This window comes from Dendrobates tinctorius, unplaced genomic scaffold (genome assembly GCF_039654945.1).
Source record: "Dendrobates tinctorius isolate UK_male_01 unplaced genomic scaffold, ASM3965494v1 ptg000351l, whole genome shotgun sequence".
In the NCBI taxonomy this organism is placed as follows: domain Eukaryota; kingdom Metazoa; phylum Chordata; class Amphibia; order Anura; family Dendrobatidae; genus Dendrobates; species Dendrobates tinctorius.
Window position 1 is genome coordinate 2,750,147 of NW_027362017.1, and position 12,463 is coordinate 2,762,609.

General features: G+C 49.8%; 1 protein-coding gene across 1 annotated transcript in view; it reads right to left on the reverse strand.

Moving 5' to 3' along the window:
- Positions 1 to 12,463, reverse strand: part of LOC141075420 (complement C3-like) — a 76,071-nt gene that overhangs the window by 36,560 nt on the left and 27,048 nt on the right. Inside the window, exons 16-19 of the mRNA XM_073562452.1 lie at positions 11,192 to 11,266; positions 10,900 to 11,100; positions 9,875 to 9,986; positions 8,502 to 8,587 (exon numbers count right to left, since the gene is read on the reverse strand). Coding sequence (XP_073418553.1) covers positions 8,502 to 8,587; positions 9,875 to 9,986; positions 10,900 to 11,100; positions 11,192 to 11,266 — 474 coding nt within the window. The remainder of the gene's footprint in view (positions 1 to 8,501; positions 8,588 to 9,874; positions 9,987 to 10,899; positions 11,101 to 11,191; positions 11,267 to 12,463) is intronic.

The window sequence follows — 12,463 nt, forward strand, 5'->3', positions numbered from 1 at the left end:
GACGGTTCAGATGTCGATGGGATAGGCTCCGGTTGCTTCGGGTCGGAGGAAGTACATGGGCGTAACATATTACGATGCACAACACGAGTGGGCAGTGTTTCATCCTCTTCAGGTCGTATTCCGTACACCGGTCCGTCAGGATGGATACGGCGTAAGACCCGATAAGGACTTTCTTCCCAACGCGGCTCCAGTTTGTTCTGGGGGCGTTGATCTAGTACAAGCACCCGGTCCCCGCTTTGGAGGTGAGGAGGCGGGGTTGCATTCTTCCCTGGGTGCTCCCAGTCTTGGAGCTTGGTGTGTACAATCCAATGAAGAGTTTGCAGCCGATGGCGATGATTTTGGACCCAAGACGACACTCCAGTCCAGGGCTGAGGCTCTTCAGGGTCTAACTCCACCTCCGTGATCCCTTTATCTTCCCGCCCAAACAACAGGGAATAGGGGGTATAGCCAGTCACTCGATGTACCCTATTGTTATAGACCCAAACTAATTCGGAAACATATTCGGGCCAACGGGCCTTCTTGTCACTCTCCAGAGTGCGCAACATCTGAATCAATGTCCTATTAAATCGTTCACAAGCCCCATTAACTTGCGGGTGATACGGTGTGGTCCGGGATTTGTCAATTCCATAGAGGTGATGTAATTCTTCCATGACTTTTCCCAAAAAACATGCTCCCTGATCCGAATGTATTCGTTGAGGACAGCCGTATACTTGTATAAAGTTTCTACAAATTGCGGAGGCAGCTGACTCTGCGGTCTGATCCCGAGTGGGGGTGACCACAGCGAACGGTGAAATGATCTACCATAACGAGACAGTGTTCATATCCCTGAAATGCGGGTCCAATGGTCAGATAATCCACCGTCAGGAGCTCAAGGGGTGCTGAGGTCACAATAGTCTGTGTTGCGGCTCGCTGAGCGGGTGGTTTGGCTAGTTCACACAGGCGGCAGGTCCGGCAAATTTCATCCACAACAGCCAGCAAGCACGGATGGTAAGCTTTCTGTTGCAGCCATTGCAAAGTTTTTTTTGTTCCGAAATGGGCCACTTTTTCGTGAGCCTCCCGAGCCAGTACATGAAGTTGGGCTCCTGGCGTAACCACCTGCCAAACCGTCATTGAGGTTGTTTGTGATGTTATTTTACGATACAATAATCCCTTTCGGATAACCAACCTCTCCCATTGTCGCAGCATAAGCAACAGGTCTTGGGTCAAATTTTGCCGTTGAGAGTCTGGGTAATTGCCCAGCGGCGACCCATGTCCTGAGAAGGCCAACCTCTTCGTCTTCTTGTTGCTTATCCCGGGATTGTTCCAGTATGCCCCTTGGGGTCTCAGAGGAAGATATCTTTTTATTGTTGGTTGTGAGCATGATGGCAGTGAGAGCGAACGGTATTTCCTCTCCTTCCAATTCTTCGTCTCGATTCTGCCCTGGAGTTGTATGTCGAATCCTGGAGAGGGCATCTGCATGGATATTCTCGGCCACTCTTTTGTAGATAATCTTATAATTGTACTTTGCCATCCGGGCCACCCATCGTTGTTCCAGAGGCCCCAATTTGGCGTTTTCCAAATGAGCCAGCGGGTTGTTTTCAGTTCACACTACCACCTCGGAGCCCGCTAGGTACTCTGCGAATCTCTTCGTCATAGCCCACACCACTACGAGGAGCTTGAGCTTAAAAGAGCTGTAATTGTCAGGGTTACGCACGGAGTCACGGAGTGAGCGACTTCCATATGCAATCACTCTCTCCCGGCCATCCTGAACCTATGACAACACAGCCCCCAGCCTGTGAAGACTCCCGTCAGTGTGCAAGATGAACGGTTGAGAGATATCCACATAAGCCAACACTGGGGCATCCGAGAGCGCAGCCTTGAGGTCTCGGAAGGCCTCTTCCTGAGGGTGTTGCCACTGGATCTTTCGCCCATGAGCCCCAGCGGGAGCCCCCTTCAGCAGGTCGTGCAGGGCTCGAGCTCGACATGCAAAATTCTTTACGAAGTGATGGTAATATCCGGCTAACCCCAGAAAAGCCCGCACATCTTTCACCGTCTCGGGGGGTAGGCCATTCCTGGATAGCAGCCACCTTCTCCCGGGATGGCCTCACACCCTCCGCCAAAACGACATGACCCAGATACTCAATCTGAGAGCGAAATAGGTGTCATTTCTGAGGCTTCACCTTCAACCCGTACATTTGCAACCGGCTGAGTACCTGTCCCATCCGCTTCAGGTGGTCCTCAAAGGTGGCGGCATAGACGATGATGTCGTCCAGATGGATCAACATAGCCTCAAAATTGAGATCTCCCAGACACCGCTCCATCAATCGCTGAAAGGTCCCGGGGGTGTTGGCCAGCCCAAACGGCATCCGATTAAACTCAAACAGTCCCATGGGCAATATGAACGCCGTCTTGTCTCTATCTTCCTCTGACATGGGCACCTGCCAGTACCCACTGGCCAAGTCCAGGGTCGAAAAATATGTTGCCTTCCCCAAGGCAGACAGGGATTCTTCTATGCGGGGCAGTGGGTATGAGTCTTTAATAGTGCAAGAATTCAGTTTACGATAATCCACACAGAATCGTAGTTTACCATCTTTCTTCAGGACCAACACGATTGGGGCCGCCCAGGGGCTTTGACTTTCCCGTATCACCCCTTTTCACAGCATTTGGGCCAGCAAAGTTTTCACCTCTTGATAGAGTTGTGGCGGAATCTGTCGATATCGTTCCCGGATAGGGGCCGCTCCTGCTGTGGGGATTTCATGAGTGATGACGGTGGTACACCCAAAATCGTCCTCATGACTAGCAAATACTTCATGGTACTGTCCCAGCAATGTTTTTATCTGTGAAAGCTGGGCTGCAGTTAATACAGAAAGCTCGGCCCGCATCTGCTCCAAAATATTTTGGCCCTTCTCTTGTGCGGAGACTTCGTGGGCCTGTAAGGTTCGTATTGTTACTTCCAAAGGATCCTCGGGGTGTACTCATAATTGAACCGCAGGGGCTGGCAGCACTTCTTCTAAAGGCCTTTACTAGTTTGGCCAGTACAGTCCGTGCTTTTAGAACAGTGTCTCAAGGTTAACGCAGCGCACCAGGAGGGCTCCTTTTTGCACAGTAGCCAGGGAATGGGCCACCAGTATGCCGGGAGGTAAGCGCTCTGAGTGACACGGCTCCACCTGCATCTCCACACCCTCCAAGGGTATCGGGGGCTCGAATGGGCAGGGCCACCACAGTCTGTCCAGGAGGTAACACAAGCAGGGGAGTCGCTGGCGTGATGACCGTACCCAGAGCCTCGCCTTCCTGACGGTCCTGATGTACCCGTGCTCCCCGCACCAGCTGCTGGAATACCTGTCCCTGGGCTGTGCGAGAACCCCACTGCTTCAGAATCCTCTGTGTATTGTCATTGAGCAGTAGGTTGCTGAACTCTCATAGGACATTCATGCCTAAGGTGACGGGGTGTTGCTTATCAGCTTCTCCTTGAGTCAGTACCACCCCTCTGCGACCAAGGGATTTACCGCACAGCGTCACTTGCACCCACACCACCCCGGCAACTGGGACCGGCAGTTGGTTGGCAGTTACTAGTCTGATCACGGGCCCCCACTGAAGCCTGGCTGCTTCCGGGAAGTTCTGTTGAAAGTACATTGCAGGCATAGTGGTTACTTGTGACCCCGTGTCCACCAGGCACCGGACGGCCCGGCCCTCCACTTCTGCCCAAACCACCGGACATTTTGCTACCAAATCTTCGGGACTTCCACCACCCCTAGTTGTGGTTTTCGGCTCCGAGCGGCGTCCCCCCAGCCCTGAGCCCTTTAGTTTAATGGCCGCCGGGGTGGGTATTTCCAACGCCGCGGACACTCTCGGGCAAAGTGGCCTGGTTCTCCACACTCAAAACACTGGGCCTGTGTAGGCTGACCACCCCGCGGGGAGCGTGATCCCCAGGAGCCGGGGTTAAAGCTAGGTCTTCCAGTCCCGGTCTCGGTTCTTCTCTTTACTTCGGCCAACTCGCCCTTAATACTTTTCAGCTCTTGCTTCATCTCTTCCACCCACTGAGGCTCCTCGACTACATTCGCGGAGGCCCCCACACCTCGGACTTTCCCCACGGGGACCGCCATCCCCTGCTCCTGCTCTCGAGCACGTGCCTGACTTCCCACCTCTGAATAATCTATTCGGGGATTCATTCTGATCTGTTCCCGCAGTGCCTGTTTGACTAATGGATCTCGCAAACCAGTCACCAGTAGGTCACGTAGGGTAATGTCAACAGGTCCTGCCCCTACCCCGTCCTTTCTTTCTATAGACGTATGCAATTCTTGGAGGACATTCATATACTATGTGATCGTCTCCCCCTCTACTTGCATCCGACTAAACAAATGGGTTCTTAACTCTCCCACATCAGTAGGGTCCCCATGGGTCTGTTCTACTATCTGTAACACTTTTTCAAAAGTGTTACGGTGCCCCGGAGGTTTCAACATCACTGACCTCCACGCCTCCCCGTCCAGTGCCATGAGTGCCACCTCGGCCTCCAGATCAGGGGTCATTGGGTGCATCCGGAAGAGCCCCTGCATCCGCTCTGTCCAGCTCCATAACATAGTATTGGAGCCGGAAAATCTAGGCAGGTTGTTCAGCATGGCCCCCAATGATATGCTGGTACGGGGAACCTCCTCATTTGTAGAGCTTACAGCTCTACCCTGATCTAGGGCACCACTGTCTGTGCTCGGAGACTGCATCCTGCCGACTACGCCAAGTGTAGTGACCAGTAGATTCTCAGGATGCAGTGACAAGACACCAGACTGAGTGTGATTGGTAAAATAAATATTTATAAATTGGTGCCGCTGGGGCTGTGCTGAACAAATCAAATGGACAACAACAAACTGTCCTCACAGGGACTCAATAACATTTACAACTCTTTTCCTTATACTAAATGCGACTAATCCGGCTAGTCCAGGTGTTGTAGGCCACGCACGGCCGAACTAAGGGTCCTTATTTCCTATGGACAACTTATCCTTCCAGGCGTCGTTCAGGATTGCAGATGCGGCAACTCAGAGGTCACTGATGCGGCTGCCATGTCCCGGGATGATTTGGGTTCGACGGGCCCTGGAGGATCTGTGCTGGTGGGGCACGACAGGCCCTGAAGAATCCGTGCTGGCGGGGCACAACAGGCCCTGAAGAATCGGTGCTGGTGGGGCACAACAGGCCCTGAAGAATCGGGGCTGGTGGGGCACAACAGGCCCTGAAGAAACGGTGCCGGTGGGGCGCAACAGGCCCTGAAGAAACGGTGCCGGTGGGGCGCAACAGGCCCTGAAGAAATGATGCCAGTGGGATGCAACAGGCCCTGAAGAAATGATGCTGGTGGGGCACAACAGGCCCTGAAGAAATGATGCTGGTGGGGTGCAACAGGCCCTGAAGAAATGATGCCGGTGGGGCGCAACAGGCCCTGAAGAAATGATGCTGGTGGGGCGTAACAGGCCCTGAAGAAATGATGCCGGTGGGGCACGGTGATGAGGAAGTCTCTAAATCTACCGTTCACCAGTCTCTGCCCAGAGTCCCTCAGCAAACCAGACGGGGGCCTCTACTTCCGCCTGTAGCGAGGTGGCGCCCCCTGGGGCTGGTGATGACAGGGCCGCAGCTGTGGAAGAAGGCACGGGGGCAGTGTCCCGACCGCTGTAAAGGAATGGTCTATAGTCGCAGCCGTCAGTGGAGGTCGTGGACTTGTCACAGCAGGACGGGAAACAGCGGGGGCGGCTGTATGCGACCGTATGAGGGGAGCGGCCAACGGTGCAAGGCTCTCACGTGTCACTACTCGGTAAGTCCACGGCTTTCCTTTCACAGGGCCCTGTCGGTCTCTCCACAACACACCGTTCGCTCCCTTGGTCCTCTCTGTCTCACCCGACTTCCTGTCTGGCTCTCTGTCAACTGCCACTTCAGCGCGCCTCCTGCTCCTGTTAAGCTTGCCCTGCCCCCTGTTTCCCTGACAACTTCAGTCAAGTCTTTTCTTTTACTGTCCTCCCAGGATCGTTCCCTCAGGAACCCTGATGGCGGTCCCCTGGGCACCTGCCCCTTCAATGTCTGGGAGTCCTCCTCCCCACACAGTCATACCATTAATAAAAAAGGACTCGGTCATGTGCACCCTAGATTTAAAAAAAGTGCCTACTATCATGTGCCCATCCACATACAGTTGTGGCCAAAAGTATTGACACCCCTGCAATTCTGTCAGATAATACTCAGTTTCTTCCTGAAAATGATTGCAAATACAAATTCTTTGGTATTATTATTTTCATGTAATTGGATATAATTCCACACCAAACATAAAAAACAGGGTGGACAAAAGTATTGGCACTGTTCGAAAAATCATGTGATGCTTCTCTAATTTGTGTTATTAACAGCACCTGTAACTTACCTGTGGCACCTAACAGGTGTTGGCAATAACTAAATCACACTTGCAGCCAGTTGACATGGATTAAAGTTGACTCAACCTCTGTCCTGTGTCCTTGTGTGTACCACATTGAGCATGGAGAAAAGAAAGAAGACCAAAGAACTGTCTGAGGACTTGAGAAACCAAATTGTGAGGAAGCATGAGCAATCTCAAGGCTACAAGTCCATCTCCAAAGACCTGACTGTTCCTGTGTCTACCGTGTGCAGTGTCATCAAGAAGTTTAAAGCCCATGGCACTGTGGCTAACCTCCCTAGATGTGGACGGAAAAGAAAAATTGACAAGAGATTTCAACGCAAGATTGTGCGGATGTTGGATAAAGAACCTCGACTAACATCCAAACAAGTTCAAGCTGCCCTGCAGTCCGAGGGTACAACAGTGTCAATCCGTACTATCCGTCGGCGTCTGAATGAAAAGGGACTGTATGGTAGGAGACCCAGGGAGACCCCACTTCTTACCCCGAGACATAAAAAAGCCAGGCTGGAGTTTGCCAAAACTTACCTGAAAAAGCCTAAAACGTTTTGGAAGAATGTTCTCTGGTCAGATGAGACAAAAGTAGAGCTTTTTGGGAAAAGGCATCAACATAGAGTTTACAGGAGAAAAAGAGGCATTCAAAGAAAAGAACACGGTCCCTACAGTCAAACATGGCAGAGGTTCCCTGATGTTTTGGGGTTGCTTTGCTACCTCTGGCACTGGACTGCTTGACCGTGTGCATGGCATTATGAAGTCTGAAGACTACCAACAAATTTTGCAGCATAATGTAGGGCCCAGTGTGAGAAAGCTGGGTCTCCCTCAGAGGTCATGGGTCTTCCAGCAGGACAATGACCCAAAACACACTTCAAAAAGCACTAGAAAATGGTTTGCGAGAAAGCACTGGAGACTTCTAAGGTGGCCAGCAATGAGTCCAGACCTGAATCCCATAGAACACCTGTGGAGAGATCTAAAAATGGCAGTTTGGAGAAGGCACCCTTCAAATATCAGGGACCTGGAGCAGTTTGCCAAAGAAGAATGGTCTAAAATTCCAGCAGAGCATTGTAAGAAACTCATTGATGGTTACCAGAAGCGGTTGGTCGCAATTATTTTGGCTAAAGGTTGTGTAACCAAGTATTAGGCTGAGGGTGCCAATACTTTTGTCTGGCCCATTTTTGGAGCTTTGTGTGAAATTACCAATGTTTTGCTTTTTGCTTCATTCTCTTTTGTGTTTTTTCATTTAAGACAAATTAAATGAAGATAATAATACCAAAGAAGTTGTGTTTGCAATCATTTTCAGGAAGAAACTGAGTATTATCTGACAGAATTGCAGGGGTGTCAATACTTTTGGACACAACTGTATGTATGTTGTATGCATATAGCATGTTGTATGTATGTATGCAGTATGTATGTAGTATGTAGTATGTATGTATGTTGTATATATGTAGTATGTATGTAGTATGTATGGTTTTTTGTTTTTTTCTTACATTCAACACATTAGCCAGATGATGGGACTACTACTGTCCTATCATTGGCTAATGTGTCAATTACTGTCATTGTAGCAGGCATAGCCCGATGGGACTTGTAGTCCCATTGGACGATGCCTGCACACACACATAAGCCCCGGCAGGCCCGCGCAGACCCCCGGCAGGCCCGCACAGACCCCCGGCAGGCCGCACTGACCCCAGGCAGGCCTGTACAGACCCCCGGCAGGCCTGCACAGACACCGGCAGCCCGCACAGACCCCTGGCAGGTCCACACTGACCCCTAGAAGGCCCGTAAAGACCCCCGGCAGGCCCGCACAGACCCCCGGCAGCCCGCACAGACCCCTGGCAGGCCCGCACAGACCGCGCATCATGATGACATCATTTCAGCAGCCAATCACAGCCATGCCATTAGTTAACATGGCTAACACAGCTGGCTCATTGCATTATGGGAACTTCCGATTCCAGTATTAGATATTGTAAAAATATCGGAACTCAGTATCGGAACTCCGATACAGCGAATATCGGCCGATACCCGATATTTGCAGTATCGGAATGCTCAACACTACAGATGACAGATCGATCGATAGATAGATAGATAGATAGATAGATAGATACTTTATACAACCAACCAAGGAGCAATAACTTACCTTTATTTTCAGATAGACTCACAGCCAAAACCTCCCATGTGGTGATTGAATCTTTAAGGAAAATAGTAAAAGCTTTGGTGGAAATTCTGTAAAAAAGAAAAAGCAGAGAATCAGGGTGTGCATTCCCCTTTAATTAGAAAGAATAGAGGCTGTTTTCGTAGTTTCTGGAAATGCACAGGTACATTAGCCACAATGGTCACACCCAGAACCCTATCTTTTGTATTGAGGCATCTAATGAGTGTGTGCAAAAGTCGCTGTGAAGGGAGGTGGAGCGCGGGAACGAGTGAAAATGCTTATTAGGAATGGTGGATCTTAGGGTTGTGTATAAAGAGGTTATCAGTAGGAGTGTAAAACAGTCGCAATGGCTGGTGTAAAATTAGCAAGATTACCTTGTGATATGAGAAAATAAACATTGACATATAAAGTTAAAATACATGTTAGGCCAAAAAAAATGATAGGTTTTTCTCTGATAACAGCTGCTCTTATTATTATAATTATTATTATTTACTGTGCAATTTCTGAGTGTCGTGATATTCTTTCATGGAGACTTGGTCTAGTGAATCTTCCATGTAACTCCCACTATAAGTGTAGTTGTATCAAGTAATGACACTCCCTGGTGTGTCAGAACATACACCGAAGGGGATTTCAAGATAATACTACTCATAAACCTGAATGTAATAATCAGGCTAAGTGGTGTAAAACTAAGTAAAAGGGTTGCGAGTAGCGTTGAGCGAAACAGGTCGGCCAGATTCATAAGTCGCCGACTTATGGCAAAGTCGGGTTTCGCCGACCGAAACCCGACCACAGCGAGAAGTCGGCCATGTGGTCGGCAAAACGAGCGCCAAAGTCGGATTTCTCAGAATGCTTGCACCTGACTTTTTTCAGCCACTGAGCAAGGACATACACTGTGGGCAACGAGATGACATGGGGAGAGAGAGATTTTGCGCACTTTAAAAAAAGCGGTCCGGCATGTAGGTGTGTTTACTGTCCTCCACTCCCTGCCGACTTTACTTCCCCATTGACTTGCACTGGGTTTCGTGTTTCAGTCGGACCTTCGACTTTTCCCGATAGTCGGCCGATTTCGTTCGACTCGACTTTTGAGAAAGTCGGGTTTCACGAAACCCGACTCGACCCTAAAAAAGGCAAAGTCGCTCATCTCTAGTTGTGAGCACTTAAAAAAATTAGGTTTAGTTTCTCTCTAATAACAGCACTCCTCCTGTCTAGGTGCTGTGCCTGTTGGGAATATTTGAATAGATTAAACTGCAGTATGATACAACACCCATAAATAAAAGTGTCATTATTTCTGAAAAAAAAAAATTAAACCCTTCTATTTCAATACATTGGAGTTGATCATTCACTTATGTTACACTCACCCTCTAGCATCTGGTCTGTCACTCATTAATTCTATCTTCCAGAGAAAACTTTCTTGGAACTGTGACCTGGATATGATATCAGCATCGTCAATATATTCACTATCCTCATGACCTGATTAAAAGAAAAAATATCAACCTTAACAAATACACCACATCAGGCTCGGACTGACGCAACAGGGAACCGATGAATTCCCCGGTAGGCCACTATGCAGGAAAGAACTCCTCACTACCTTCTATGGGTAGTAATTGGCACGATAAATTTGATTTTCTATGTACAGACAATGACAGCATGTCATCTAATATTTGATAAACTACCCAGTTACTTATTATATAGAAGCAGAGGTAAATTTGTAAATGAGGGTGATGTAATATATACATGTAGCTGAAGAGAGTCAATGTAGCTGCTGGGCCCTTGGCTTCCAGTCCAGCGCTCAGCCTCATCACATAGTATGTAAGGTTTGGAGAAAGTATGTGCCCAAGTTCAAGGTTCCTCCATGTCAGCATATATTATCTTCAGGTTAAATCCACTTTCAGGGTTACGAAATCCCTTGGATTTTACCGGAAACCTTTCAAAGGACATACAACACTCTTCTTCAGATCCAATGATTTGCCTCTATTCCTTTATTTACACAGTTAATTGCTCCGTGATGACAGAATACTGACGCTACTACACTCCCACCATACATATAGAATCATAGAATCATAGAATGTTAGAGTTGGAAGGGACCTCCTGGGCCATCTGGTCCAACCCCCTGCTCAAAGCAGGATTCGCTAAATCATCCCAGTCAGATGTCTGTCCAGCCTCTGCTCTTCTACTGATCTCTTGAAACAAGGCCCTCAGTGGGAGGTAAGCATGAGAGTCCTAAAAATCTCCTGTACCGTGATGACACTCTAAAATGTAGCCAATTTTCCACAAGCAAACATGCAACTCAAGATCCTCTACATTTGTGATAGGAACATAACGTTTAGGACAAACTAGGTGCGACTTATGATCCTTTTGACTATCATTTATCCGATCTCCTTACTTCTTGCATTTGGATCATTTTCTTTTAGTTTCCTCTCGACTTCCCTTTGCTTTGTAATGTGTTTGCAGCAGTCCAGGAAAGCATCAACACATTTCTGTCCATCCAAGATATTACGAGAGCGACGTTCACAATTGTGGCCCATGGAGTTGTCATTCATACCATCTTCACAACATTTCTTCTCAAACGCTATGTATTGTGATGCTAAAATGATAAATCAGATCATTGTAAGCTTGGTAAGTCTTAAATAACCCTCAAAAGATTATCAAGTAACCACTCACTGCTCTATCTTTACCTTTTTTGTCACGCTCTTGAATCAGTAGAGCTGATGAACGTCGTCTACGCTTTAGTTTTGGTTCGCATAAAGGCTCTGTTGAAAAATAATACCCAAATTGTAGATTTTACAATTTATTTATGACCAAATTTTCCAGCTAGCATCCCTCTTTCTTTACTGCAGAAAGTCTTTTCAAGACTCGGTGTTCCTCTCAAAGAGGATAGTTAGGGATGAGCAAGTATACTCGCTAGGATTCGGTACTCGGCGAGTAGTGCGGTACTCATGGTACTCGAAACATAGCGAGTTTTTCACTACTCGCCTCGCAAAATTTGGCACAGCCCGCACAGTCCCCGCACAGCCCAGTACAGACAGTCCCCGCACAGCTCAGCATAGTCCTGCACAGCCTGGCACAGTCCCCGCACAGTACAGCACAGTCCCGCACAGCCTGGCACAGTCCCGCACAGTCCCGCACAGTCCCGCACAGCCCAGCACAGTCTGGCAAAGTCTCGCACAGCCTGCACAGTTCTGCACAGTCTCACACAGTCCAGCACAGTCCCGCACAGCCTGCACAGTCCCACACAGCCCGGCACAGTCCCGCACAGCCTGCATAGTTCCGCACAGCCCGGTACAGTCCCACACAGCCTGCACAGTCCCGCACAGTCCAGCACAATCCCGCACAGTCTGCACAACCCGCACAGCCTGCACAGCCCGGCACAGTCCCGCACAGTCCCGCACAGCCTACACAGTCCCGCACAGCCAGCACAGTCCCGCACAGCCCAGCACAGTCCCACACAGCCCAGCACAGTACCGCACAGCCCAGCACAGTCCCGCACAGCCTGCACAGTCCCACACAGTCCAGCACAGTCCCCCACAGTCCAGCACAGTCCCCCACAGCCCAGCACATTACCGCACAGCCCAGCACAGTACCGCACAGCCCAGCACAATCCCGCACAGCCTGCACAGTCCCACACAGTCCAGCACAGTCCCCCACAGTCCAGCACAGTCCCCCACATTCCAGCACAGTCCCCCACAGCCCGGCTCAGTCCCGCACAGCCCAGCACAGTACCGCACAGCCCAGCACAGTCCCGCACAGCCTGCACAGTCCCACAAAGTCCAGCACAGTCCCCCACAGTCCAGCACAGTCCCCCACATTCCAGCACAGTCCCACACAGCCCAGCACAGTACCGCACAGCCCAGCACAGTCTCGCACAGTCTGCACAGTCCCCCACAGTCCAGCACAGTCCCCCACAGCCCGGCTCAGTCCCGCACAGCCCAGCACAGTCCCACACAGCC